Raw genomic sequence first — 26833 nt, 5'->3', positions numbered from 1 at the left:
AGAACTCTCTACTCCAAATCGGCTCATCTTCACATCCCTGATCTCCCCTCTTTCACTCCATCCTTCATATGTAACTTTTTGTCTATCCCTAGAGCAGCCTCAGCTCTCTTGGATAAGGGGCTTAGATCCTCAGCTCATCCCCTGACCTTCGCCTGGGATTCTTTTACCTAGCACGGGCTTGCAGATGGTGCCATTTCTGCTCCCACAGCTGAGCTCTTTGTGACTCTTTCTCTTCCATCATCTCATTTCTTGACCTCACCTTGATTAGGAACATGGTTTCTCCCAGGGGATGAGTGTGGTCTTCGGGTTACGGCTTATGGTGAAGCCTCCCTGTCATCTTTTCCCTAAGGCCCTGTACCTTCATCTCAAAGTGACACTACCAGGGGAAGGGGGTGGTGAGTGGTGTTGGGTCGGGGTTGTGCACGTCTGCTCATGAGGACATGGAGATGACCAGCACCCCCTGGGTCACATCCCACCCGCCCAGTTCTCTGCTGTCCCCATTTCCTAAGGTGCTCCTTCCCCTTTGTTCCTCACTCAACACACGCCTCCTTTACACCCACTCCTTTCAGAAAGCTATCCCTGATTCTCCTTTGAGCTTCCATAATGTCCAAATTGGACCCCTGTCACAGAAGCCACCACACTGTGCCAAAATATACTCTTTATGTCTCTGTGTCTTCCCAGAGATCCTTCAGATCCAGGATGAGGTTTTTTTGTTTGTTTGTTTTTGTTGTTTTTAATTTTTATCTTCGAATAGCCAGGGCTACCTACACTGTTTGGTTCATAGATAGCACACAATAAATGTTCCTTGAGAATATGAATAAATGAACTCTAACATTTTTTGTTAAGAAGACAAGATGGAGAGAGGTGAGGGTCCTGCTTGAAATTATACAATTGGTTGGTTACTAGGCTTGGTCATGAATCGAGGTCTTCTGACTCCAAATCCAGTGCTGTTTCTCTATTTCTGTGATTGATGGTGGTGAGGAGAGCTGGTAGCAATGGAGTTCCCAGACACCCAGACCATCTGCTGGGCATTTGGGGAAAACCTTGATCACTGGATTAAAGTTCATCTCACCTTGTCTCTTTCCATCACATCTAAAGAAGCCATTTCTATTCTAATTCTTCCAGATGTCCCAGTCAGGGATCGAGTTCACATGGTGCTTGATTTGAGTCTTGTCTTTGGAGGAAGGTAACTTCACTCTCTCAGTAGCTCAGAGAGAAACTGGACCCTCGGCCCCAGAGCCCAAAGAAGGGAAAGACCTTCCCAGTGAAGGAGGCAGTGAATGTGTAGATGTGCTCATGGGTGACAGCATTGGCAAAGGTCACCCAGCCCACCTCATAGTCAAGAGATACCCGCACCTGCCGGAGCTGCTCCTCCAGGGCCAGTCTTGTGGGGAAGGAGGCCAGAGCAGAGACAAAGCCCCAGGCCAGCCTCAGAGCCCACACACCTTCTTCTGGACGCAGCCGCAGCTCCCCCTTTCGCCGAACGTCCTCACTCACCACACCCACGGTGCAGCTGCCCCCATGGGCCAAGTCCACGTTCACCACCCACGTGTGTCTCCCACCTGTGAAGCCACTGTGGGCCAGGACACAGGTGGCCCGGTCAAAACACTGGGGGCTTTCTGGTGAATTCTGCCATTTGTAGGAGAACCGAGCCCGTTTGTAGTCTTCAGATAAGAGGAGCTTAGGGTGGGAAGTCTGGGGGTCTAGAGAGATATGAGCTATGGGGAAAACCAAAAAAGAAAAAGGTATCAGAAAACATGCTATGACCTTCAAGGACAGCCTGAAAACTCCTCTTTGCACCCACCTTATAGTGTTATAACACCTCCAGGGACCAGCAGCATGCACATCACCTGGGAACTTGTTAAAAATAGACTCTGGGAGTCTGCATCTTAACACCATGCCCAGGGGATTCCTCTGAGGAGCCTCAGAGGGTGCTATAGGCCTTGTTTGGTTCCTGCCCTGCTGGGCTGCAAGAAGGGCCTGCTGCTGGACCTTTTGCTGCTGATACACACAGCTGCCCCTCCTCCTGTCTCCATCTCAGAGGCAGAGACTTTTCTCCCCTGGGTCCCAGCTTCATGATTTCTCCCCTGCTCTCTCTCCAGGGCATGGTGACTCCTTTGCATGCTTTTGCTGCCAGCAGGCTCTCTGAGTCAGCCTTGGGTTATTCACCTGCCTCAGTTGTTCCAAACTGCCAGACTCTGATGGCCACTTTTTAACATCAAAAACTTTGGCAGAACCCTTCAAATTTTATTTTTAGTATCCATACATTGAGGAAATCCCATAGATTCAGATCTATCCACGGGTTAGGGAGCTATCCCAACAACTCCATGACTCCTCCTCTACAGTGTCTTTAGCTGATAGATGGGGAACAACCCTGCCCTCCTTCAAACTGTCATCAATGAAATGACACCTGAGAGGGAGCAGCTCTCTGAGAACGTGATTATAAACCCAGACCAAAGTTCTCCTCATGCAAAAAGGCTTCCCTAATAGGCCTATCCCATTCCAATTTAATCTTTATATCCACTCAACATATGCAGATCGGAATGTGAGCTTCATGAATAATACATGTGCCCCTATCCTTTCCATTATATATATACATATTGGTTCTAGAACTCCCCATGGGGACCCCAATCTTCAGATGCTTAAGTTCCTTATATAGAATGGTATAGTGTTTACATACACATATCTTCCTACATGCTTTAAATCATCTCTAGATTACTTATAATACACAAAAAGATGTAAATGCTATGTAAATATGTTATACTGTATTTTTAGGGAATAATGACAAGAAAAATCTGGCCAAATTTAGTACAAATGTAATTTTTTTCTGAATATTTCCATCTGAGGTTGGTTGAATCAATGGATATAGAACCCATGGATATGCAGGGCTGACCCTGTGTATGTGTACACACAAATATGTATAAGGAATACATAAGCATGTGTATATATATGATGTGTGTGATTACATATATGATTATTGTAGTGCTCAGTATAGAACCCTGCAAGATTTTTCATCCTTTTCAGGATCTCCAGCCTGATGCAGACTGCTTACCTGGCTCATAATCCAACTCAAAGCAGAGTTTTTCTGTAAAGAAGAAATAAAACAAAATGAGATTTCATTATTTTTGAAACCACAGAACACCCAGTGATGAGGAAACAGGTCCAAAAGGGGGAAGGGACAAAGAGAAGAATAGAATTTAGAATCCTCGAGGCCAGTGGTTCTAAATTTGAGCTTGCATTGGAATTACCTGGAGCACTTGCTAACACACACCTGATTCAGATTCCCATGCTCTGGTGTAGGCTACAAAATTGTATTTCTAACAAGTTCCCAAGGGGATAATGATACTGTGGCTGTTGACCAGGAGCCCCACTTTGAGACCCACTGCCCTAGGTCTGAGTGGGCAAGGGCTATATCTGCTTTGCTCACTTTTTATCCACAGAGCCTAGCACATAAAAAATGCTCAAAAAACATCTGCTAGATAAGTAGGTAGATTTATTTTCTGTCCTGTTTAGAAATAATTTTGGGAATAGTGAAAGGTCCGCCTTGGTTAGAGTAAAATTTCCTTTACTGCCAGGTCACTGGGAATGCTTGTAGGAAGTAGATTTATAGGGAAAGTTCTTCCAGGATGACATTTTTGTGGATGGGTCATCATTTATGATGTCATAATGGGGGGTGGTGCAGATAGCTACATTTCCTTCCGACTCTCAAACTCTCCTCACCCTTTCTCACCACCACTCCCTGTTCCAGAAAAGGGTGGGGCACAGTTGCCCTAGGGGCAGCCCAGCTCTGAGAACTATATTAACAGAAGGAAAGTGAAAGGGAGGGAGGGGTGAGTCAGCAACTACAGAATAAAGATAACCACTGTCACAGGTTATGAAAAATTAACAATGTTCATCATCCAACACTTATGTTATTACAAATGCTGCTGTGAATTTTTAAATGATTGGGAATGATAGATGATTGTCATTCTCTTTTATGTTACTTGATGCCAACTGATTCGTTTCGTTAAAGTATTTTTCAAATCAGTTGAAGCTTTTTCCCAGAAATCTTCACCTTTGTTATCTCTCTTTCTTGTTACATCATCCCAAGAGGCAGATTTTATCAAAAATCTGCAAATAAGGAAATAAAGGCACTGAAAGGGAATAAACCTCACCAAAATTCACAACCATTTGGCACTGGAACATGAAGACCAATTCCAAACCCAGGCTTCATGCCCACCTGTATGGGGGCCTGGGGCCCTCTTACCCAGGAACATCTTCATCTCCTTCTGCAGTGGGAGGGCCTGCTGAGGGAAGTTCCGAATCCTCTGGCCTAGCTCAGGAGACACAGCCTCTGGTTTCCGGCACTTTCTGGTTTCACATCTAGGACACAGAAATGACAGGGTCTGGGAATTATCTTCCTTAATGATGCCTCCAGAGTCAGATGGGCATCTTCTAACATGGCTTGGAGACACCAGTTCCCACAGACATTCTCTAGGACAGACAGCACTGCTATCCAAGGGTGTGCCTCTACAACTGTAAATGTGAACGTATTTTGACATGTGGAAGCCTACATGTGAATGTACACCCTTAATGTGAGAATTTTGTATCTTTGTATGGCAACAACTGGTGTGTGGTGTATGTGTGTGTATTTATTTATTTATGGCACTGAGGATTTAACCCAGGGTTGCCTGACCACTGAGTTACATTTCCAGTCCTTTAATTAATTAATTAATTTGCAGTGCTGGGTGTTGAACAGAGGGCCACATACCTGCCAGGCAAGTGCTCTATTATTTTGAGACAAGGTGTTGCAAAGTTGCCCAGACTGACCTCGAATTTTCCATCCTCTTGCCTCAGGCTCCTGAGTTGCCGGGATTACAGGTGTGCACCACTACACCCAGTTATATGTATGTATTTATGTGGAAAAAGAAAAGAGAAACTATTGCTTACCTTATTAGAGTACTTCTGATATCCTAGGGGAAAGAGAAAGGTGGGGGTTGGGGAGAAGGATTTAGTTTCCAGCTTTTCTCTAATACTTTTCTGATGACTACAAAAGACAAAATACCCTTTTCTAGACCTATTAGGAAAAAGAACACCAGATCCAAAGAGTTCCAGAACTTTAGGATTCACCAGGCTTTGAGGCTCAGAGCCCAACCCCTGTATTATATAGACTCAGATGGTGAGGGAACCTGTCCCTGATATTTAGAGGCAAAGGTGAATAAATTCCGTTCCCAGGTCTTCTGTTTCTCAGTGCAACCCCCTAAATCATGCTACCTTTATGATTCCTTGTTGGGTCCCCAATATCTGTCCTCCAGTTTGAGACGGTGAAATAACCAGTAAGAATTTTCTGGCAGGTGGAAGGGGCATTCAAGTTTTAAAGAAATAACAACAGACATTTGTTTGCATAGTATTTGGAACTTTTTGAAGTGCCATTTCCACTTCCATTTTACTGTTGGATCCTCACAGAAGCCCTGTGATATGGTAAAGGTAGTATCTTTGCTATTTGAGGAATGATGGGATGGAGAGATAGAGACCAGAGAGCACAGAGACCAGGGAGCATTTGGTGAAGCACAGTCTATAATTAGAACCTCTAGTCCTGTGACTCATTTCCCACCTGGGATGCAGAGATGCCTGAGTGAAGGAAGTCTGGCTGAGACAAGGCAAACCAGGGTCACAGAGAGCACAGTGGGTGGGGCCCAGGCCTCACCGTCAGGAGCTCCCTTGCAGGTCTCTCGCTCTTCTCCTCCAGCTCTTCAATCAGGGCACTAAACCGGCAGATCTCTCCAGCAACCAGAGAATCAAACTCTTCCTGTTGCTTCAAGATGTCCCCATCTAGCCTCTCCAGTTGCTCTAAGAGGATGCTCCGCTGTTCCTCCAGGAACTGGCTCAGATGTGCAAACTCAGAAATCACCTGTTGTCTCTTGGTGGCCACCTGAGTCTGAGGAGGCAGGACAAGAGCCAAACTGGACATTTTCTTCTTCACATCACCTCTTCCATCATCTCCTCCCTTTCCTCCTCATCTGTTTTCTTCTTTTTCTTACTTGGTCCTACCTCCCTCTTGGCCCAGATCCATGCCCTCCAAGGTTTGGTGGTAAAATCATAGCCCTCAGCATCCCTGCCATCTCCCTGATCCCTAGACAGATCTGGAGAGAGCTGCAGCATGGTTTCCTTTCCACCTGCCGTTCCATTTCTGGGAGCTGGACAGTCCAGCACTGCCTCAGCACCATCTGTAGGAGCTTCTAAAAGGGATGGGGCTCAGAGGAGGTGGAGGGGACACCTGACCTCCTGTCTTGTAGGAAGCACACACTATGTGCATAGCATCAAGCTATTTTACAGTCATGATCTCACTTATCCTTGCAGCAATTCAATGAGGTGGTATTTTAAATCTCTATTTTACAGGTAAGTGAACTGAAGTTAGAGAGTTGCTTGAACTCATACAGTTAATTGTCAGTGCCAGGATTCAGACTCAGAATGACCTTAAAGCCCTATACTTGATTTCAGGGAAACACTGGACACTGAGGAAGGGGAGGGACCTGGGAAAGGGTGATCACTTACCAGGAGGACTTGTATCCTTTTATTTTCTCTTGATTGTATTTCTTGAATCTCCTCTCTCTCTTTTCTTAGATTCATAAGACACTTTTGTATTTGTTCCTGGGGGAGAAGGAGCATAAAATGCTAATATGGAAAAAATGATTTATTAAAGGGTGTCATCTCATCCAATCCTCTGCCTCTGGGAATGAAGTGCACCAGGAGTGTGTCTCTTGGTTGACAATGCCTGAGTCTTCATCACCTTGACAGCTTAGACTCTTTGGGTCTTGTTCCTCTTGCTTTGTGTTCCAAGAATTTTGATTTGGGCTTTTCCCTTTCCTCCTGTGCCATTAAAGGCTATGACTTGGTTATCCCTTTTCTTCTGGTTAAACATCCACTTTCTTTTGCATCTGGTAAGTGGTCTCTCTCTCTCTCTCTTTCTCCCTTTCTTTCTTTCTCCCCCTTCCTCTGTACTGAAGATTGAACCCTGGGGCAGTCTACCACTGAGCTATACTCCCAGCCATTCCAAGCCCTTTTTATTTTTTACTTGAGATAGGGTCTTGCTAAGTTGCCCACACTGGCCTCAAACTTGTAATTTTCCTGCTACAGTCGCCCCAGTCACTGGGATTACAGACATGTGCCACCATGCTTAGCTTGGTAAGTGGTTTCTAGGATCTGTTCTGATATACTTGAAGCCTGATATTTACTGAAATTGTCCCAACTTTCTGACGTATCCCAAAGGGAACATGTGCAAATAACAACACTCTCTTTTACTAGAATCAATTATCTAGGTATGATTTCAGAAGGGAGAAGAAACGTGTAAATGCAGAAGTATCTGATGAATTGTTTTAAAACTGCTTATTCTAGGATGGACTTAAGAACAGGTACACACACATAAATGCCCATAATGTATGTTCAAAAATACATACATATTTCTCACCATCAAGTGCTAATTAACTAATTAAGGTAGCCACACATATACTCGCTTGTACTAAGACACTATATAAACAACGAAAACCGGCATACACTCATTTAAGAGATAAAATCATATACCACATATATCTATCCAAACTACATATACAAACTAATTTATTCACAAACACAAAAAGTTACACTTACATACTCAAATACATACTCAGACCCACACCCAAACACACTGTTCCCCCTTGTGAACATTAGTACACACACACACACTGTGTGATCATTTCCTCAAATACAAGCATGAGACACATACACTCACATTTTGGTCACTCATTCATTCAATAAGAACTTACTGAGGTCCTATGGTCTGTGGACCACAAATAAACAATATAAGATACTCTCTAAATGATACACCTGTGATGTTCTGTGCCTGGTTTTACTGCCTGGGTGACCATATAAGAAGGGAGAAAGAATTTGGTCCAAATAATCTACAACTCTGCTCTGCTTCTCGTGATCCAGTCCAACTTGAGCCCACTCTGGGTCCCCTTTCCTACCCGGTAAGGACCAGCAGCGTCCTCCAAGAAGCGTACAGTGTGGGCCCCGTGCTCCCCGGCTTCACGGCACACCACGCACAACTGCGCCTCATCATCCTCGCAGAAGAAGTAGACCTTCTCTCCGTGCTCCTGGCAGACGTCCTCCTCCTCTGGGCCCAGCGTGGCCACCAGCTTGAGGCGCTCGATGTTCTCCACCACATTGGCCAGCTGCCAGTTAGGCCGGAAGCTCCCCGGACGGAAAGGCTCTTTGCAGAGTGGGCAGGTGAGGGACTCCTCGGATTCTGAGCCTGGGATCTCACAGTAGCGAGTGAGGCAGCCCCGGCAGAAGTTGTGGCCACAGTCGATGGTGACAGGCTCCCTCAGAGTGCCTTGGCAGATGGGGCAGTTGACCTCATCTACCAGGCTGGTCACAGAGGCAGCTGAGGCCATGCTGGTGCTGCTGGCCCTGTGCACTCCTCAAGGTCACTCTCTCTGCTTGGTTTAGGTTGGAGGGACTGGGAGAGCAGCAAGGTCACAGGGTGCACACTCACACAGTCACATGTGCACACAGCAGACACACATAGTCATGCACACTCAGACAAGGCACCCACTTGCAGCTCTGGTGCCAGGGTTCCTTTCCCTGCTTGGGAAAAGACACACACCTGCCAATAGAAGAAATGGAGAAATGGCAGAGGAGGGGAGGAAGAGGGGCTCACAGCATTCCAGAGATGGCCTCAGTTACTGTCTGGACCAATGATCATGACCTGGGGCTTGCCGTTGCTTTCTGTCCATCCAGAGACCCTCGCAGTAGAAGGAGCATGTTGGCATCTCAGCTGTCAGTTACGGAAAGAAATCAGTCTTCTTTTGGGGACAAGAGGGAGACTGGGTACCAGAGTGATGATGCCACCCCTGCCTCCCTGCAATATGACCGACTGTCTCCAGGGAGATTGGCGGTATCGGCCATCCCAGGGCTTGACAGTCAGCAGGGAGGGAAGTGTGCGGACTCAGATAAGGGCCTGTGCGGGGGTGTACTTGGTGGTGTCCCAACTGGTTTCCAGAGGTTTCAAATGAGTTCAAAATACATCCTGCATGGGAGAGGAGAAAGAAAAATAGTCATGACCAGCATTTCTTTACCATGACTACACACCTTACACTGATAAAAGGACTTTAAACACATCATTTATTTAGTCCACCTATCTGCTCTATAACGCTGGTGCCATTAGGCTTTCCTTTTTGTAAATCAGAAAACCAAGGCTTAGCCAGGTTCCCTCAGCTTGCCATAGGTCAACAAGTAGGAAGTGACCAAGATTTGAAGGCAGAGCTGTGTGTCTTCTGAGCAATATTATCCAATAAAAATACAGTACAAGCCACATATGCAATTTATTTATTTATTTATTTACTATAATGAAAGATGATTTTTTAAATTTGTTCACGTATGCAACTTAAAATGTTCTAGTAGCCTTTTAAAGGGTAAACAGAAAAAAAATAATTTTAATGATATATTTTATTTGACCCAATATTTCCAAAATATTATGACTTCAACTTGTAATCTGTATGAAACATGATGATGATGATGATGATTAGTAGTAGTAGCAGTAGTAGTAATAGTAGTTCTAGGGATTGAACCCAGGGCACTTAACCACTGAGCCACATCCCTAACCCTTTTTTAAATGTTTTATTTAGAGACAGGGTCTCTCTAAATTGCTTACGGTCTCATCAAGTTGCTGAAGCTGGCTTTGATCTTCCTACCTCAGCTCCCTGAGCTACTGGATTACAGGTGTGCACCACCATGCTCAGCTACATAAAACATTATTAATGAGATATTTTAATTTTCTTTTATTTATGCTAAGTCTTTTAAATTCAGCATGCATTTTATGCACACATTTCAATGCTCAGTGGCTATGTGTGGCCTGTAGCTCACATATTTGACAATGTAGCTCCAGGACTGCACTCTTAATAGGGGTGGAGGGTTGGGGTGATATACAAAATAGCTGGAGGGAGAAGGGGGAAACGAGGTGCTGGGCTGCTCATTCAGGTGAGAATGGAAGGGGGCCTGGTTAATCTGTAGATGCAGGTGAGCAGAAAAAGACTCCTGGCTTCTTGATCTTTGTCTTGGCTTAAAGTGCAGGAAAAGCACAGGACTTGAGGCCTGGAGACTTAGATTATCCCCAGCCAGTGGCTGTCAAGTTCTGTGAGCTTCAGAGGTGAGTTTACCTTTCTGTTAACATCTTCTCTGAAAATGAAAGTAATGACACCTGCCCCAAAGGGCGGTTATTAGAATTGGGTCTAATAATGTGAAAATAGTAAACCCTAGATAAATAGAGTTGAATCTGTTTATCTCTTTGACTTAATTGAGTTTTCTATGTTTTCTTTTTTTATCAACAAATCATTTGCTTTATGGTTTCTTGTCTTTTTCTACCTGCAGTTAAAACATAATATAAAATCCAGGGTTAACCAAACTCCAATGGAGATGGTGGTCCACAGCAGTGGGTGATTTATAAGTATAGGAAAAACCAGCATGGCAAATGAGGTGAGGTGAAGAAAGAAGAGCAGAGGAGGAGAACCTCTAAACAGAGTCCCCCAGAGTCTCCAGAAGTCAGTCATCTCCCACTCCAACCTGGACTTTGATGCTGCAGACACACCTCGAAGTCAGAAGTTTATGGCTTCCACCTGCCAATCAGACAGGAAGTGGCTCCTCCCCAGTTCTCTCCACCCCACTGTGGGTTCCACCCCACTGTGATCAAGGGATTCCAGGAAACCCCAGATCTGACACCATGGGGAGATCTTCTCCCCAGTTAGGAACTAGAACGTGACAGAGGTGTGGAGAACTCTCCAACTCACCTGGCCACCTCTCGGTAGTTCAAGATGCCCTGGAGTTTGGACCCATTTAGCTGATGGCTGGTGGCCAAGGGTTTTGAGGAGCACAGAGGCGGGGTCAGGTGGTTTCTCGGTGCTGACATTCCTGCCTTTCTTGGTCAGCTTTGTGTTCCTTTCCTTTGGTGACGCATTTAAAAGTGACTCAATTTCAGGTAAAGGAAATTTATGTGAATCGAGACAGAGGCCAGTGTGGACGGGCTGGGGAAGGCACCGTGATGCCTTCCAACCCCTCCCTGCAGGTGGTCCATGAGGGGGCTACCTGTCCCGCCTGTGCCGGGCCCCTTCAGGATGCAGTGACCGCCGCCTGTGGACACACCTTCTGCAGCCTCTGCCTCTCTGCGTGTGCCCAAATGGGGGCCCAGCCCTCCGGCAGAGTCCTGCTCTGCCCGCTGTGCCAGGAGGAGGAGGAGCAGACAGAGACCTTCATGGACCCTGTGCCTCTGGGCCCTGTGGGGGAGACATACTGCCAGGAGCATGGTGAGAAGATCTACTTCTTCTGCAAGAACGATTCAGAGTTCCTCTGTGTGTTCTGCCGGGAGGGTCCCTCCCACCAGGCCCACACTGTGGGGGTCCTCGAGGAGGCCATTCAGCCCTACAGGGTAAGAAGCCTGGCTTCGCCTTGGCCAGTTTGGGTAGGAGGGTGTCCTGTTGTGGGTGAAGGGAATGGGGTGGGGGTCTGCTTTCTAAAGCCTTCCTTAGCCCTACAGGCAGAGCTTGTCCTCTGTGTTCCCATCCCACCGTGTGTACGCCTGACTACTACATTTGTCTATCTACATATTACTTGCAACCAAATCCTGCCTTAGGTGGTGATCCTTTCAGAGACAAAACTGGACCTTTATCACCTTCATATCCCTCAGCACTCTGCATTGTGCCCAGAATGTGATAGACAATTAATATTTGTGAGTTGAATTATTAATGGAACCACCTCTCTCTGCCCTTTCTTCTTCCCACAGGATCGTCTCAAAAGTCGTCTGGAATCTCTGAGCACAGAAAGGGACAAGATTGAAGACATAAAGTGTAGAGAAGATCAGAAGCTCCACATGCTTCTGGTAAAGCCTAAGCCACTTGCCACCTTTTCATCTGGGACTTTTCTTAACTGACTTGGGAAGTTTGTTGTCTGGTATCTGTTGCCTGGCCGGAAAGAACCTGGTAAACTGTTCTTATTTACATTTCTGCTGCTATACACAAAGGCACTTGGGATCTCAGAACATCTCAGAACATCAGAGCTGGATGTGGTTCCCATATCCTCTAACTTTACAGTCCTTTTTATATGTATATGTGTGGTACTGGAATTGAACCCAGAGGTGCTCTACCACTCAGCTACATCCCCAGACCATTTTATTTTGAAACAGGTGAATATATATATAAATATAATATGTATATAGAATATATATATTATATACATATAAAAATATTTTTTAAATATGAATATTTTTTATTTTGACTTAGTGAGAACTAAGTTGCCAGGGCTGATCTTGAACTTGCAATCCTCCTGCCTCATGAATTGCTGGGATTCCAGGCATGTGGCAGCACCCAGCTCCAAGATCCATTTTTATCCATTGCTTTCAGAGTGAAAAACTAAGTTCCAGAAAAGTGATGCTCACAAGGCTACATGGCAAAGCCCAGGTTCATGATGAAATGACAAAAACCTGGGTCTCTTAACTCTTAGTCCTTTACTCTTTGACTGAAGTGTGTCTGGTTGAAAACACTAACCTCAGATGGGAGACTTGGGATCCAAAGATGTATGTAAGTGTCTGGATTCTAGTTCTGACACAAGAATGACCCTGATGACCGTCAGCTAATGGTGGGGCTCTATCTGGCTTCCTCATACCTCTTCATCCATGCTACAAAGTTAGTAAGGAGAAAATCCACCGTGTGGGAATTACTAGTCCCTTGACCAAGGAAAATGGACCAAGAAAGATGTCTCTAGATCTTGACTCCCATCAAAGCATGCCCTGTAGATGGTGAATTCAGTGGCTAAAACCAGGGGTCACATACTCCTCCACCAACCTGTGTTGACTCTAATCACAACTTCCTTTTGCCTCAATTATTCTCTAAGAAATTACCATAATCTTCTTCACCTAATTCTAAAGAAAGTGCAGTAGAGTTAAGATGGCATTGTAGATGTGGAAGGCCCTTTGAAAAGCTCCATGTGGCTCTGAGAGCACAATGTGGCATCATTATTAGAATCTCTAGCTACGACGACAGCATAGCTCTCATCATTGGTAAGTTTATCCTGACACCTATGAACTTACCTTAGTTTTATTTGGAGTACTGAATCTTAGATCTCCTTACTCCCTTTTTCTCTCAGTAATAAGTACATCAATAATCCTTCTGGAAGCTGGCTCTGTGAACCCCTCCCTAACCATGTCCATCTTTCTCTCCCTGACAGACTCAGATTGAAAACAAGAAACAACAAGTAGAAACAACTTTCAAGAGACTACAGCAGGAGCTGGAGGACCAGCGGCATCTCCTGCTGGCCAGGTTGAGGGAGCTAGAGCAGCAGGTCTGGAAGGAGAGAGATGAGTACGTCACAAAGGTCTCTGAGGAGGTCACCCGGCTTGGAGTCCAGGTCAAGGAGCTGGAGGAGAAGTGTCAGCAGCCAGCAAGTGAGCTTCTACAAGTGAGAGACACCCCACCACCTCTTGGGAGAGCAGAGGGATTCCACAGGAAGGGAGCACCATGTTGTGAGCTGGAACATGTGGAGAGAGGCAGAAAGGGAAGTGGAGATTTTCTCTAATGGTAGGGACACACGCTTATCTAGTTCCTCTAGCCCAGAGAGTCTAGCAACTTGCCCAAGGCATATACTGTGGTCTTGTTAAGAGCTATGGGTTCAGACAGGCCTGGGTTTGAATGTTGGCTCTTCTAGTTGTATCACTAGAGGAGTCTCTTAACCTCTATGCATGGGAATAATAATAGCACCTCCTTTGTAGGACTGTTGCAAACATTATAAAAAATTTCATGTAAAACACTCCACATAGGCCCTGACACACAGGGAGAATTCCAAAAATGGGGCCTGTTGTGGTTATCATGATCCTGTCTCCTATCAGGTCCAGATGAGAACTCAAGGCTGGTCCCTGCTCTCCACCAGCTCTTATCTTTGGAGGCAGAACTTACCCTGTAAGACTGAAACAGAGAAATTAGCACAAAAAAACTGGCTGCAGAGTCCACATTAGCAAGGGAACATGAGGTAACAGGACAGTTTAATGAGTAGGTAATAAGTAGACACAACTAATGGGGGGAAAAGTGTTTTGAGCTGATAGTTTAAGGAAGAAAGGAGGTACAGAGTCCCCGACAGGAATGATATGTGGAAACTAAATGCATGTTCTTGTCTTTTTTTTTTTTTTTTTTTTTGTAGGATGTCAGAGTCAACCAGAGCAGGTAGGGTACACTCCCCAGTCCCAGCTCCTTCATATGCATCCCTGAGACACTGCCACCCACATCCTCCCTCTGGATAGCCACCCAGAAAGGCAAAAGCACTGACAGACAGAAGGGCCACTCACTCACACACCAAGTTCAAACTCCCTGAAGTTTTTATTGTTTTCTAAAGGTTCACTTTTGAACTGATGGGCCAGTATTGGGAACCTATTTTTTCTCCTAGAAGTGGAGTTATAAATACTAATCATGTTTTTAGATTGATCTGGGATCATCTTTAATCCACACTTTTAGTAGTACTCAAAGAGAAGGTGTTTTCTGTAGGCTACGATAGCATGGAACCTGGGGAGACTAGCCTGTTCATTCCTTAATTTTCCCAGATCCATTTTCTCCTGCTTCCTTCAGTGTTTCAGTGCTACCAAAATGGGACGACCACCAGGTGCTGAAAGGCATTGTAAATGCTTGCTCCTTCCTTTCCAGTCTGCTGCTGCATCAACAATCCTCACTAAGACTCAAAGACGAGGGAACACTTGTCATATGATGTGCGCCCATTCTTTGGCAGGCAGGGGGACAGGGATAAATCCACATGTCCATGAATCTGGAAGTGTCTCTAAACATGCTTTCAAAGAATGTCAGAGTCAGATCTCGAAGGTCACTATTGATCTTCTAGTCTGATGCAGAAGCTGAGGCTCACGGCAGTTAAAATGTTTGTGCAAGGTCACACAGTCAGTGACTAACAAGGTCGCACAGTCAGTGACTAATAAGGGCTGCACTAGGACTAGAATCAAGGGTTTTCTACTGCAATATGTAGTTTCTTTCATTTCCTTTATTTCTTTTCTTTTTTATTTATTTATTTTTAGGTACTAGGAATTGATCCCAGGGCCTCAGTGCATACTAGGTATAGTGCTCTACCGCTGAGCTACAGTCCCAGCCCTCATCTCCTTTATTTTTCCTTCCTAGTCCCTTTCACTGTTTTAAAGATCAGCATACAAACTAGAAAGAATAATTTACACCAGGCATGGTGGTGCATGCCTATAATCCCAGTGGCTTGGGAGGCTGAAGTAGGAGGATCACGTTTGAAGCCAGATTCAGCAACTTTGCAAGGCCCTAAACAACCTAATGAGACTCTGTCTCATTATAAAAAAAGAAAAAGGGCTGGGGATGTCGCTCAGTGGTTAAGTGCGCCTGGGTTCAATCCGAAGTACCAAAAAAAAAAAAAGAATAATTGAAGGCTGTTTTTCAAGAGGCACTGCACTGCCCTCTAGAGGCCGATTGTTCCAAATAGTCTCCTAGAGGACCAACCCTCCAATTCTTAAAGCATAGTAACCATTAGTTTCTTTAAAGTCTACCTGAAGGGCCTGTTGCATTAGTAACTGTACCTTTGTAGCAAAGTAGAGGAAATTATACTCAATCTAATTATCCACTACAGTCACTAAGACCATTTTTTAGTCCAATTGTAGTCCCATTTGGTTAGTGTCATCCAATTTTTGGAATGTGGACCCAATCAGTTACCAAGTTGTCTGCAGGTGTGAGATGAAGACTTTTGTGAGTCCAGAGGCCATTTCTTCTGATCTTGTCAAGAAGATTCGTGACATTCACAGGAAAATACTTGCCCTCCCAGAGATGATGAAGAAATTTTCAGGTAAAGGGAAATTGGGAAGCTTCCCCCACTCCTATTAGTTACCCTTCTGCCTTCCACCCATCTCTATTTTTTCCTACCTTTAAAACCTGTCTTAAGTGTTTTCCCTCCCAAAGTTTCCCATAGTGACCCCACTTTATTCATGGGAGTCATCCCCTAGAGTATCTCCTCCTCTCCTTGAGGACAGGCACTGGGCTGGGAGTCAAGGAAGGTGAGGCTGCTTCTCTTTTATTAGACCACAGCAGAAGCAGAGCCTTCTCTGGTCCCTATGCTGACATTGTGGCCAGGACAGCCTGCTCTGGGAGTGCCTTTAAGAAACATTAAGTCACAGATCTTTCTATTTCTGCTTCCCTCAGAAAACTTGGTGCATCATCTGGAGACAGATTCAGGTAAACAACTAAGGGGTTGGGAAGCCATTCTTCTTTTATCCTTTCATCCTGGGCAGCAAAGAGAACAATTAAATGCATGCATTCTGGAGCCTGATTGCTTGGGTTCTCTATTCTGACTCTTGCAAGCTGTAAGGTGCTGGGCAGATTATCAAGCCTCTTCATCCCACAGTTCTTCTATAAAATGTCTACCCCATAAAGAGCTGTGAGGATTAAATGAATTAATACAGTCAAAGAGCTAAATATAATCCGTGGTACATAATAAGTGTTCAATTAATGTTAGTTACTTGTTTGGATATTATTTATTCAAAATTCCTAACAAGTCCTTGATTTTTGCCTGGCATTGTGCTAGATTCTCCATAGGTTTGAACAATATTGTACAAATTTTCAAAAGATAGCACTTCCTTTTGTGTGGGTGTGGGTGGGGGGAGCAATAGGATTGAATCCAGGGGTGCTCTTCTACTGAGTCACATACCCAGCCCCCTGGTTTTATTTATTGAGACAGGGTCTCCCTGAGATGCTGAGGCTGGCCCCCAATTTGTGATCCTTCTGCCCCAGCTTCCCATGTTGCTGGGATTACAGGCATGCACCGCCATGCCTGGCTATAGCATTTACTTTTAAGTTGGTGCTTAATTTAAAAATTATTTCCACAAACATTGTGTCATTCTGAAATATATCAGTGGTTTTTCTAATGTGTAGAAAAATCAGGTAAGGATCTTGTTAAAACAGATTCTGGCTTAGTTGGTCTGGAATTAAGCCCAAGATTCTGTGTCTGACAAATTCCAGGCTATGCTGCTGCTGCCCGTACAGCCTCTGCTCTTGGAGAAGCCAGCACTGCTTGCCATTTAGGTAGAGAAGTTGCAATCGTCTGTCCTTATGGAACAGAAGCAGAAACTGAGATTCAGAGAAGCAGGCCGATGTCACGTTGCACAAGGCCAGTTTCCTGCTCTTGGGACCTTTCTGGTTGCTGCCATTTCTGTTGATGTGTGCGCTCTCCTTTCTCTAGTGGACGTCACTCTGGACCCTCAGACCGCCAGTGCAAGCCTGGTCCTCTCAGAGGACAGAAAGTCAGTGAGGTATACGCGGAAGAAGCGGAACCTGCCGGATAGCCCCCTGCGCTTCGATGGTTTGCCGGTGGTGCTGGGCTGTCCCGGCTTCTGCTCGGGACTCCACCACTGGCAGGTGGAAGTGCAGCTGGGCGACGGAGGCGGCTGCACAGTGGGGGTGGCCGCCGAAGAAGTGAGAAGAAAAGGGGAGATGGGTCTGAGCGCCCAGGAGGGCGTCTGGGCCGTGATCATCTCGCACCAGCAGTGCTGGGCCAGCACTTCCCCGGGGACCGACCTGCCGCTGAGCGACATCCCTCACTGCGTGGACGTCACCCTGGACTATGAGGCGGGGCGCGTGACCCTCCTAGACGCAGACACCCAGGTGCCCATCTTCACCTTCACTGCCTCTTTCTCTGGCAGAGTCTTTCCTTTCTTTGCCGTCTGGAAGAAAGGTTCCTGCCTGACTTTGAAAGGATGAGGTGGAGCATAGAATGTACCATGTAGCAGAGACGGGAATGTCCTAGGACCCAGCTCTGTCCCTGTCCCTGGCTGGCCAGTACTCAAGTGAGGCAGGTGAACATGAGATCTTGGAGTCTAGAACAGTGATTGTTTTTATTTTATTTATATGACGTGCAGCTCCCTCCCGTCCTGACCAGATACCCCCGGCCCCTACTCCCACAGTACTCCTTGGAGTAGAGAACCAGAGGCACATGCCAGGGGAAGCTGGGAGCCTAGTGGGTTTTGGGGGAGGGGGGAAACGGCCTTTTTTTTTTTTTTTTTTTTGCTTTTCCAGTGACTGAATCCAGGGATGCTTAAGGACTGAACCACATCCCCAGCCCCCATTTTTGTGTTTTATTTTGAGACAGGGTCTCACTAAGTTTCTTAGGGCCTTCCTAAGTTGCTGAGGCTGGCCTCAAACTTGGATCCTCCTGACTCAGCCTTCCCAGTCACTGGGATTACAGGTGTGCACCCCTGCATCTGGCCAGACTTAAGCAAAAGTTTAAAAGGTTCAAAATAATCATCATGGGCAGGATTTCATTGGGCTTGCTTTTACCATTGACTTTATTTTGATACACACTAGGAGATGCCTCCACCTATGTGGAGACAGGATCATTTCTTTAGACTTGTAGAGAAGATTCTAATAAAGTATGTGGCCCACAGACTTTTGTATTTCATGTGTCTAATCTGTGTATGGTGACTTGGGGCTGAGGTGGGGGGTGTCATAGTTTGGATAGTGAGTGTTCCCCAAAGACCTATGTATTAAAGACTTGATCCTCAGCATGGCACTGTTGGGAGGCGGTAGAGCCTTTAGGAGGTGGGTCTAGTGGAATGCCTTTAGGTCATTTGAACTGTACTCTGGAAGGGGACTTTAGGACTCTGGTCTCTTCCTCTTTCATTTTGTTTCTTGGCTCATGAGGTGAATGGTTTTGCTCCACCAAATGCTTCCACGTGATGTGTTGCCTTGCCAGAAGTCAAAATGGAGTCACTAAATCATGGACTGAAACTTCAGAATCATGAACTGAATGAACTTTTTCTCTAAGTTAATTATCTCAAAAAAGCTGACAAATAAAGGGAGGAAGGGAAGGTGCAGAGGGCCTGATCCTTCTATGATCAAGACAGTATCCTGTCTCTTCTTTTACTCAAAACCTTACTGTTGACAATGGGACAATCACCAGACCCTAATAAAACGAGGCTTTTGTTCAGATCTTACCAACCGTCCAAATATTTATTATTATTCCTGTTACTATTATTTGGACATTGAAACAGACCACACATTAAAACAACTTTGTAAATCAAGCGTTTTAGTCAGTGTTGTGTGTTGCTATGACTAAAAGACCCACAAGAAAACCTTAGAAGAAGAAAAGTCAATTTGGGGCTCATGGTTTCAGAGGACTCAGACTACAGATGGCTGACTCCATAGCTCTGGGTCCAAGATGAGGCAGAACATCATGGCAGAAAGTCATGGTGGAGGAAAGCATGCAGGACATGTCAACAGGAAACAGAATGAAAGCTCTGCTCACTAGAGACAAATATAAACCCCAAAATCACACCCCCAGTGATCTACCTCCTCTAGCCACAAACTACCTGCCCATTGTTATGCCGAGTTAATCCGTATCAGTGGATTAATTCATTGATTAGGTTAATGCCCTCACAATCCAGTCATTTGCTTCTGAAAATTCTTGCATTTTCTCATACATGAGCTTTTGGGGGACATCTCATTTCTAAACCATAATAGCAAGATAAAAACCCTGGTAAGGGTGGTAAGTCCCTCAGCACCCCGGCTTCCTGGTTCTAGCTATTTCTCAAACTGAGCACAAATATCCCACCTTCCTACCCCTAAGCTGGAGAATCTCAGGATATCTGTGTTGTTATAAAACCATCCTCTTTCTTCCCTTTAGAATCCTCAGCACAATATAAGGTGCTCCCAGTGCTTTTACAAGAGCAGCTGATTTCTGAAGAACAAGAGAACTCTGAGTTTTAGCTGCTACTAGGAAGGAGGCAAAAAGAAATCCCACAAAAGAACTGCCAGGATGATAGATTATGTGAGGAGCAGTCACACATTTGAGCTGTGTCAGAGAACCAGAAAGGTTAATGTAAGGTAGATCCATAAAGGAACCTCTGCAGAGCCCAAGAACAGCAATTACCATGGGTTGGATGTAATGAGGACTAGAGTTGCAGCAGATGGGTTGTCTCTCAGCTCCACTTGCTTTGCTCTGCATGTGGGACCAGTCTTCTGTTTAGAAACAGGCTCACTGACTTTACTCATGTCCTTCGTTTTCCATCTCTTTTTCAGTCTTTTCTTTTCTTGGACTTCCAGTGTAGAGAGTTTACACTCGCTTCTTGGTATATAGTCATCATTAGTCCATGTGAGGTCTTGTTTTAGTTATAGTTTTCCTATTTTTCATTTCTATTTTTCTCACCCCCATAGACAGCTACTTCTTTAATGCATTTCATATGTCCTTGAATATCTAGGGATCCTTGAATATATAACAGTACTAGTTTTGTATCTTGTGCTTTTTTTAAACCCTATACCATGATTTTAAGATCTAGTCATGTTGCCATAAATACAGTTAGTTTATAGCTTCCAGTTGTTTAACAGAGTCTATTGTACATATCCATCACAGTTATTGTCTTCTTTTGGTAAAGAACATTTAGGTTGCCACCATCTGCCAATGACAGTAAGCAATGCAGTGATGAACAACCTCATACCTTTCCCTTATGTAAAAGCCTAAGATAAATCCCATGAATATGTAACTGTACTTGTACAGGAATTTCCTAAGATTCTACCAGTTTGCTCCCCAGAAAGGGGCATGGAGATTCCTGCTTCCCTACACATACCAATTGATACTATCAAACTTGATTTCTAAAAATCTGATAACCAAGTGATATCATGCTGTTATTTTAGTTTTGCTTCTTTTTTTCAGATTACCTGTGGGATTAAGCATCTCTTTTGGAATTTTCTATTTATATCTTTTACCCATTTTCAGTTTCCTGTCTTTCTTTCATTGATTTCCAAGAATTTCTTGCATATTATAGATGTTAATCTCTTCATTGTTTTAGACTTGAAAATACCTCCCAGTTATTAACATTGACTATGATGTTATTCATTAGACCGAAATCACAAATTTTGGCAAATAATTTCATAGTTTTTCACTTTGTAGTTTGGTTTTTAGGGTCTGTTCACCATAAGATGATATATTCACATACATGTTTCTGTGTTCCCACTAGTTTTATAAATCAATTGCCCACATTAATGTCTATATCTGATATGAAGAAGAAAACTTTATTAAGCTAGTTCTTCCAACTACATCTCCTTAAACAATAGAACTTATTCCTATTGACAGGTGGGATCACTTCTGATATAACAATTTCTCATGAATACATTTATTTCTAAGCTTTCTATTCTATTGATCTATTTTTCCTTACTGAATGAGGATGTCTTGTTTTGTATTGTTGTGACTTTGTAGTCCACCTTAATATCTAATAGAATGCTCTTTTTACTTTTTTAAAAAATATATCTTGGCTATTTATAGGCCTTCATCCTTCCATGTAAATTTATAAGCAATTTGTCAGTTTCTTTTTTAGAAATCATGTTGCTCTTTTAACTGAAGTTACATTGACATTAATAGAAATTTTGTTGAATTTGAGAAGAATTGGAGGAAATTAGTTTGGAAAATTTTGACATTGTTATCCTATTCATAAAAATGTTTTCTCTGGATGTTTAGATGTGCTTTGTATCCTCTAATTTTGAAACTTGATTATGAAGAACTTAAAATTTTGAAAATATGGCAATTTGAAATTTGCCTTATGAACCAATTTAGCAATATTTGATAATATGCATATCCTTTGACCTAGTAATTCTCCCTCTGGAGAAATAGTCACACATGTGTACAATGAGGTGCATTTAAAATAGTTTGGGCTTGGTGTGGTGGTGCATACCTGAAATCCCAGTGACTGAGGAGGCTGAGGCAGGAGGTTGGCAAGTTTAAGGCCAGCCTCAGCAATTTAGTGAGGCCCTCAGCAACTGAGTAAGACCCTGTCTGAAAATAAAAATAAAAAAGGGCTGGAGTGTCTACAACACTTGAATGAATCACAGCTACATGTATCTACAAGGATTTCAAAAGCACACGGTACCATTATGCAAAATTATCTTTTAAAATTATAACCTGTAGTCAATTAAGCTGATATAAAGAAGCAATGATTCTTTTAAGTTATTCTATAGTTATGGATTTTTACCATATTCTTATTAATTCTGATAGTTTGTTCATTCTGTAGGTCACTTATATAGAAAACTTACTATTTTATCATCTGAAAAATAGTTTTGACTCTTCCTTCAAATTTGTATAATTCTAATTTTTCTCATCCTTTTTAAGTGTGGGCCAAGACCTCCAACATTGTATTGAGCAGTAGCTGTGATTGAGGGCACCCTGTCTCTTATGAACATGAAAGTAAGTTCATTAGGGTTGATAATTGTGGATTTTTGTAAGCCTTTATCTGGCAAAAAAGTGAATCTTAAGTCTTTTTGAGCTGCTATAATAGAATACCATAAACTGGGTGGCTTATAAACAACAAAAAGTTCCTTCACTTCTGGAGGTAGGGAAGTCCAAGATTAAAGCAGATCCTGTGCCTGGCAAGGACCTATTTCTTGGTTCTTAACTGTCTTTTCACTATAACCTTATATGGTGGAAGGGGTTCTCTCTAAAAGCACTAATCTAGCCACAAAGGCTCTGCACTCATGACCTAATCACTTCTCAAAAGCTCCATCTACAAATACCATCACTTTGGGGATTGGGTTTCAACATGAATTTCAGGGACACAAACATCAGTCTCTAGTAGTGTTTTTCTATTCCTAATTTTCTTAGAGTATTTCAAATAACCCCTAGGTTTTAGACTTTAATACCCTCCACCTTCTTTTAATGTTTTAAGATAGTTATGCAATTTTTCTCTATTTGTCCATGGATGTGGTCATCCATTAGCAGATCTTCTGATATTAAACTATTACTTTCTGAGATAAGCTATACATAAGGTAGTATTTCTTAGTAATTCGCTGTTGAAGTGTTGTGTAAATATACATAGATCCTTCCACTTACCTAGGACCTTCTTGGCCATGCTTTCATTGTATCAGTCCTTCTCAAATTTCAGTGTTTAAAAATCATCTGGGAGTGTTATTAAAATACAGTTTCTGATTGAGAAGGTATAAAGAGGAACCTGAGATTTTACTTTTCTAAAAAGCTCTTGGATGATGTTGGTGCTGTTGAGACTGGACCACACTTTGAGTAAGACTCTGTATCACAGCTCTCACACTCTTCTTCTACTCTAGATCTCCAAAGTCCAATTTCCTGGGAAAGGCTTTTTATTGGTTCAATTCCTTTGTGTGTGTGTGTGTGTGCCAGACTGCAAGTCTTGGGCAAGTGTGGCCTATACCTGGATGACCCTTGTAAGATCTACCTCAGGGTCAATCAGTGAGGCCAGTGGTACTTGGCACAAAGGTGGTTGTCCTTTAACTTCCTTAGTAACAGAGTCTGACCTCTAGTCCTACCACATGCAAGTTGCTTAATGCCTCTGAATCTTGGTCTTCTTGTGTGAAAAAGAGATAAAAGTACCTTTTCTATGGCATTATTGTGAGACTTAAATGGATTAATACATGAAATGGGCTTGCCACGGTGCTTGATCTTTAGGTTAATGCTGTTGTTTGCCAAGGTGATGGAGTTGGGGCAAATTTCCTTGAGATCATGGCAGGAGGCTCAGTGATTGATGTCTCCCATGACTGGTTTGCAGACACAGAAAGAAAGTGGTGTGAACCACATGAATGTGTATCCAAAGAAATTATTTAGGAGTAAGACAATCTTTACTCATCCATTATTTCTCATGTGTGATCAAAAAGTGTATGGTCAAAGTCTAAATCTGGAATTAAGCCCAGTCCAGCACTCTAATAATAACTGAGGAGAACTTATACAGAGGAAGGAAGGGAGACAGGGAAGGCCTCTGGTCATCAGCTTTTTCTGCACCTCTAGTGTTGGTGTCATCTGAATTCAAAGAGAAGTTCAGTATTCCAATACATAGAAAAAGAAAAATTGAAACTAATGAGGATTGTTCGACAAAATATCTGTAACCTAGGAGTATGGGGCTTTGAATAGTGAGTCTTATCTGTAAATTTCCTCCCTCCTATACTCATTAGAAGATGCAATAGCTATTTATTCTCATGATGACAATAAACCATTGCCACCAGTATCAACCCTTTACAGGGGTCTCGTTATAATAAAGAGAAATTTCGAGACTGGGCAAGTAACCCTAAGAACTTGCAGAATTAGCAGTAAATACAAAGATGCCTCACTTGGAGAAGTGTAGGCCTCTTCTAGTCTTGGCTCTGCCAATGATTTTGGCTTTAGGAAAAAATCAATCAAACTGCCTAGGGCCTAAAGAGCATCTAGGATCCCTTCTAACTCTGGGAACCTGTGACTTGACTTCTTCCCTGAAGGAGTGGTTCATTCAAAGGAGGGAGAGTGCTGCTTGTACCCTATACATACTCTAAGCCTCTTTTTGTTTCTCATAGGACTGGGAGACAATTTCATATATTTTCTTCTGGGCCTCTTGGAAAAGCAATGGTTTCATACCTTAGTGTCAGTGGTGAAAAGCATGGGCTTTGGAAGCAAGGAAGACCCTGGCTCTAATCCTAATTCACGTTTTAGTCATGTAGCCTTAGGTTATTTACTTAATCTCCCCCAAAATGCTTAGATTCAGGTTTCTCCCTTTAGGCAGACATCTAATGACTGTTTTAGGGACAAGGCGACCAACATAAAAAAGTTTAAGTAATGAGGAAAATGGGTTATTTCTTCCAGTAAACCTAGGGAGAAATGGCAATCTCATTTTTTAAGGAGCTACTGTTCCACATAGGCCTCACTCTCTCATACCATAGCATGTACCAGGATCACATGATCTTCCTTGTTAAGCTTTTCTTGGTCAAGTTCAGAGTCACTTTGGATTTGCTTTGGGGGATTTTGAAACTTGTATCTTGAACCAACTCTACAGCTGAAGAACATAACTTACCCTGAGCTTCACCACATTAGAAGCCAATGTTAAAAGTGTTTTGCCAGTGGCAGAGTTAAGTGGTTGATTATTTTTCGGTTTTACAAGAACATAGGGGAGCACCACTGCCTTGCTGAAGGAATTTCAGCCTTAAAGTCCTGAGTAGCTGTGAAAATCCAGACGGCATAAGTGGCAGGGGCGTGACACCTCCCTTGCACCAGACTCTCTGCCTCATCCTGGACAATCCAGCATATGAAATGTTGATTCAGCAACAAGCACGGGGTCACAACTGAGGCTGGCATTGGGCCTAGACCCTGTGTAGACCACACATTCAGAGAAAGGTCAGGTTGAAGAAAGATCACCCTGTGCAGAGAGAAACAGAAACCCTGGCCTGGTACACAGACAGATTTTTGGTTTGTGATACAGGATCCCCCGAAGCCAAAAAATAAACATAAAATTGGTACTAACTGGTACTGCATGTGGGTTGATTGGCAGAAGCACCACATGGAATGTCCTCAGGACAGCCCCCCTAAAGATAAGCTCACAATTTAATTTAAAACAAGTGGGCCTGGGGTTGTAGCTCTGTGGCAGAGCACTTGCTTAGCTTCCTCCCTCCAAAATGCAACCAAACAATAGAACACACATACAACACACACACACACACACACACACACACACACACACACGCACGTGAAGAAATGGCCCCCTTTCCCATCAGGAGACAAAAACTGGAGAATACAACCCCAAGAACCTTAATTATTGAACAAAAAAGCTGGTAAATATGTGAGTCGATATGAAGAAGCATTAACTCTATGGAATAACAGTGGCAGCAGTGGCTAACTGGAGTCTTGGAACACTAAAACCTGGTGTGCTAGGGTCATCTTAAGAAAGGTTAAACCAACATTTGAAGGAAAACCAATAAAATTTTATCTGTGCAACTGTAACTTTAACTGTAACTTTGTTTAAATTTTATGTTGTAACATAAACCATAAATCTGTAAAATATTCTCTTCTAACAGATAACACAGGAGGATATTTGGAGTAGAGAAGGATCTCTTAAGTAAGATAAAAAAGCACTTCCCACAAAGGTATAGATTAATAAAGTCTCCAGCATTAAAGTTAAGAAATTCTGATGACCAAGACACTAAGGAGAGTGAAAAGACAAGTCACAAATGGGGAAGATACTGGTAATAAACACAACTGACAAAAGGGTTGAATCAAGAGTACATCAAGGACTGCAGATGAGTATATAAAAGATAGTCTGAGAGAAAAAGGATAAAACATCTGCACAGGCATTACCATGAGAGGCAACCCAAAAAGTGACCCTACATAACTCTCCTTAGCAAAAAATGCAAATTTAAAAAAAAAATTTTAGGTGTAGATGAACACATTACCTTTATTTATTTTTTATGGGGTGCTGAGGATCAAACCCAGCACATTACATGCACTAGGCAAGCGCTCTACCACTTGCCTAGCTGCTAAACCCCAACCCAGGCAATGAAAATTTTAACCAGTGTTCTAATACTTATCTACCAGACAGGCAGATGTTCACATGACAGACATTACCAAAAATGAAGAACAAGATGGTTCGACACCACAGGGGAAGTGTGAATTGGTGTGACTACTTTAAAAAATTATTTGGTGTTACCTGGTAAAGTTGTCACCCTGTGATCCATAGTTTCATCCTAGAGGAACTCTGGCACAGGCATACTCAGAGGAAAGACAAACCTGTCTTAGCAGCATTGTTGTCACAGAAAATGGAAGCAACACAAGTGTGGAACCAAGTTGCTGTGGTAATAATGTCATATCAGATGAGGAGGTGGTTCAAGTTAAAACGTTCCAAGGTTGTGTATTGTTTCAGAGGAAGCAACACAGATAAACTTTATTTTTTAAATTCAAGTATGCATGTAAAATTTTATGGGTAAATGGAAAGAGAATATATAAATTCCAGACCAGTAGAAGAGAAATAGTGGGATAAAGAAGCCTCAATCAATCCACCAAGTAGGAGAAAGAGGTGGGGAGA

General features: G+C 43.3%; 2 protein-coding genes across 2 annotated transcripts; one reads left to right on the top strand and one right to left on the bottom strand.

Annotated features, from left to right (window-relative positions):
* Window positions 1-1200: 1200 nt before the first annotated feature.
* Trim10 (tripartite motif containing 10) lies at window positions 1201-8411 on the bottom strand. Its single transcript, XM_047559231.1, has 7 exons — window positions 7983-8411; window positions 6535-6630; window positions 5687-5917; window positions 4930-4952; window positions 4247-4362; window positions 3053-3085; window positions 1201-1718 (listed from the first exon to the last, which is right to left on the bottom strand). The coding sequence occupies exons 1-7, from the start codon at window positions 8409-8411 to the stop codon at window positions 1201-1203; spliced, it is 1446 nt and encodes a 481-aa protein (XP_047415187.1).
* A 2642-nt stretch (window positions 8412-11053) lies between these two features.
* On the top strand, window positions 11054-17762 carry Trim15 (tripartite motif containing 15). Its single transcript, XM_047559493.1, has 7 exons — window positions 11054-11437; window positions 11792-11887; window positions 13231-13461; window positions 14197-14219; window positions 15740-15855; window positions 16209-16241; window positions 17245-17762. Exons 1-7 carry the CDS (start codon window positions 11054-11056, stop codon window positions 17760-17762), a joined length of 1401 nt encoding a protein of 466 aa, XP_047415449.1.
* Window positions 17763-26833: the final 9071 nt, after the last annotated feature.

This window comes from Sciurus carolinensis, chromosome 7 (genome assembly GCF_902686445.1).
Source record: "Sciurus carolinensis chromosome 7, mSciCar1.2, whole genome shotgun sequence".
In the NCBI taxonomy this organism is placed as follows: Eukaryota; Metazoa; Chordata; class Mammalia; order Rodentia; family Sciuridae; genus Sciurus; species Sciurus carolinensis.
This window is presented reverse-complemented; position numbering and strand designations above follow the sequence as displayed.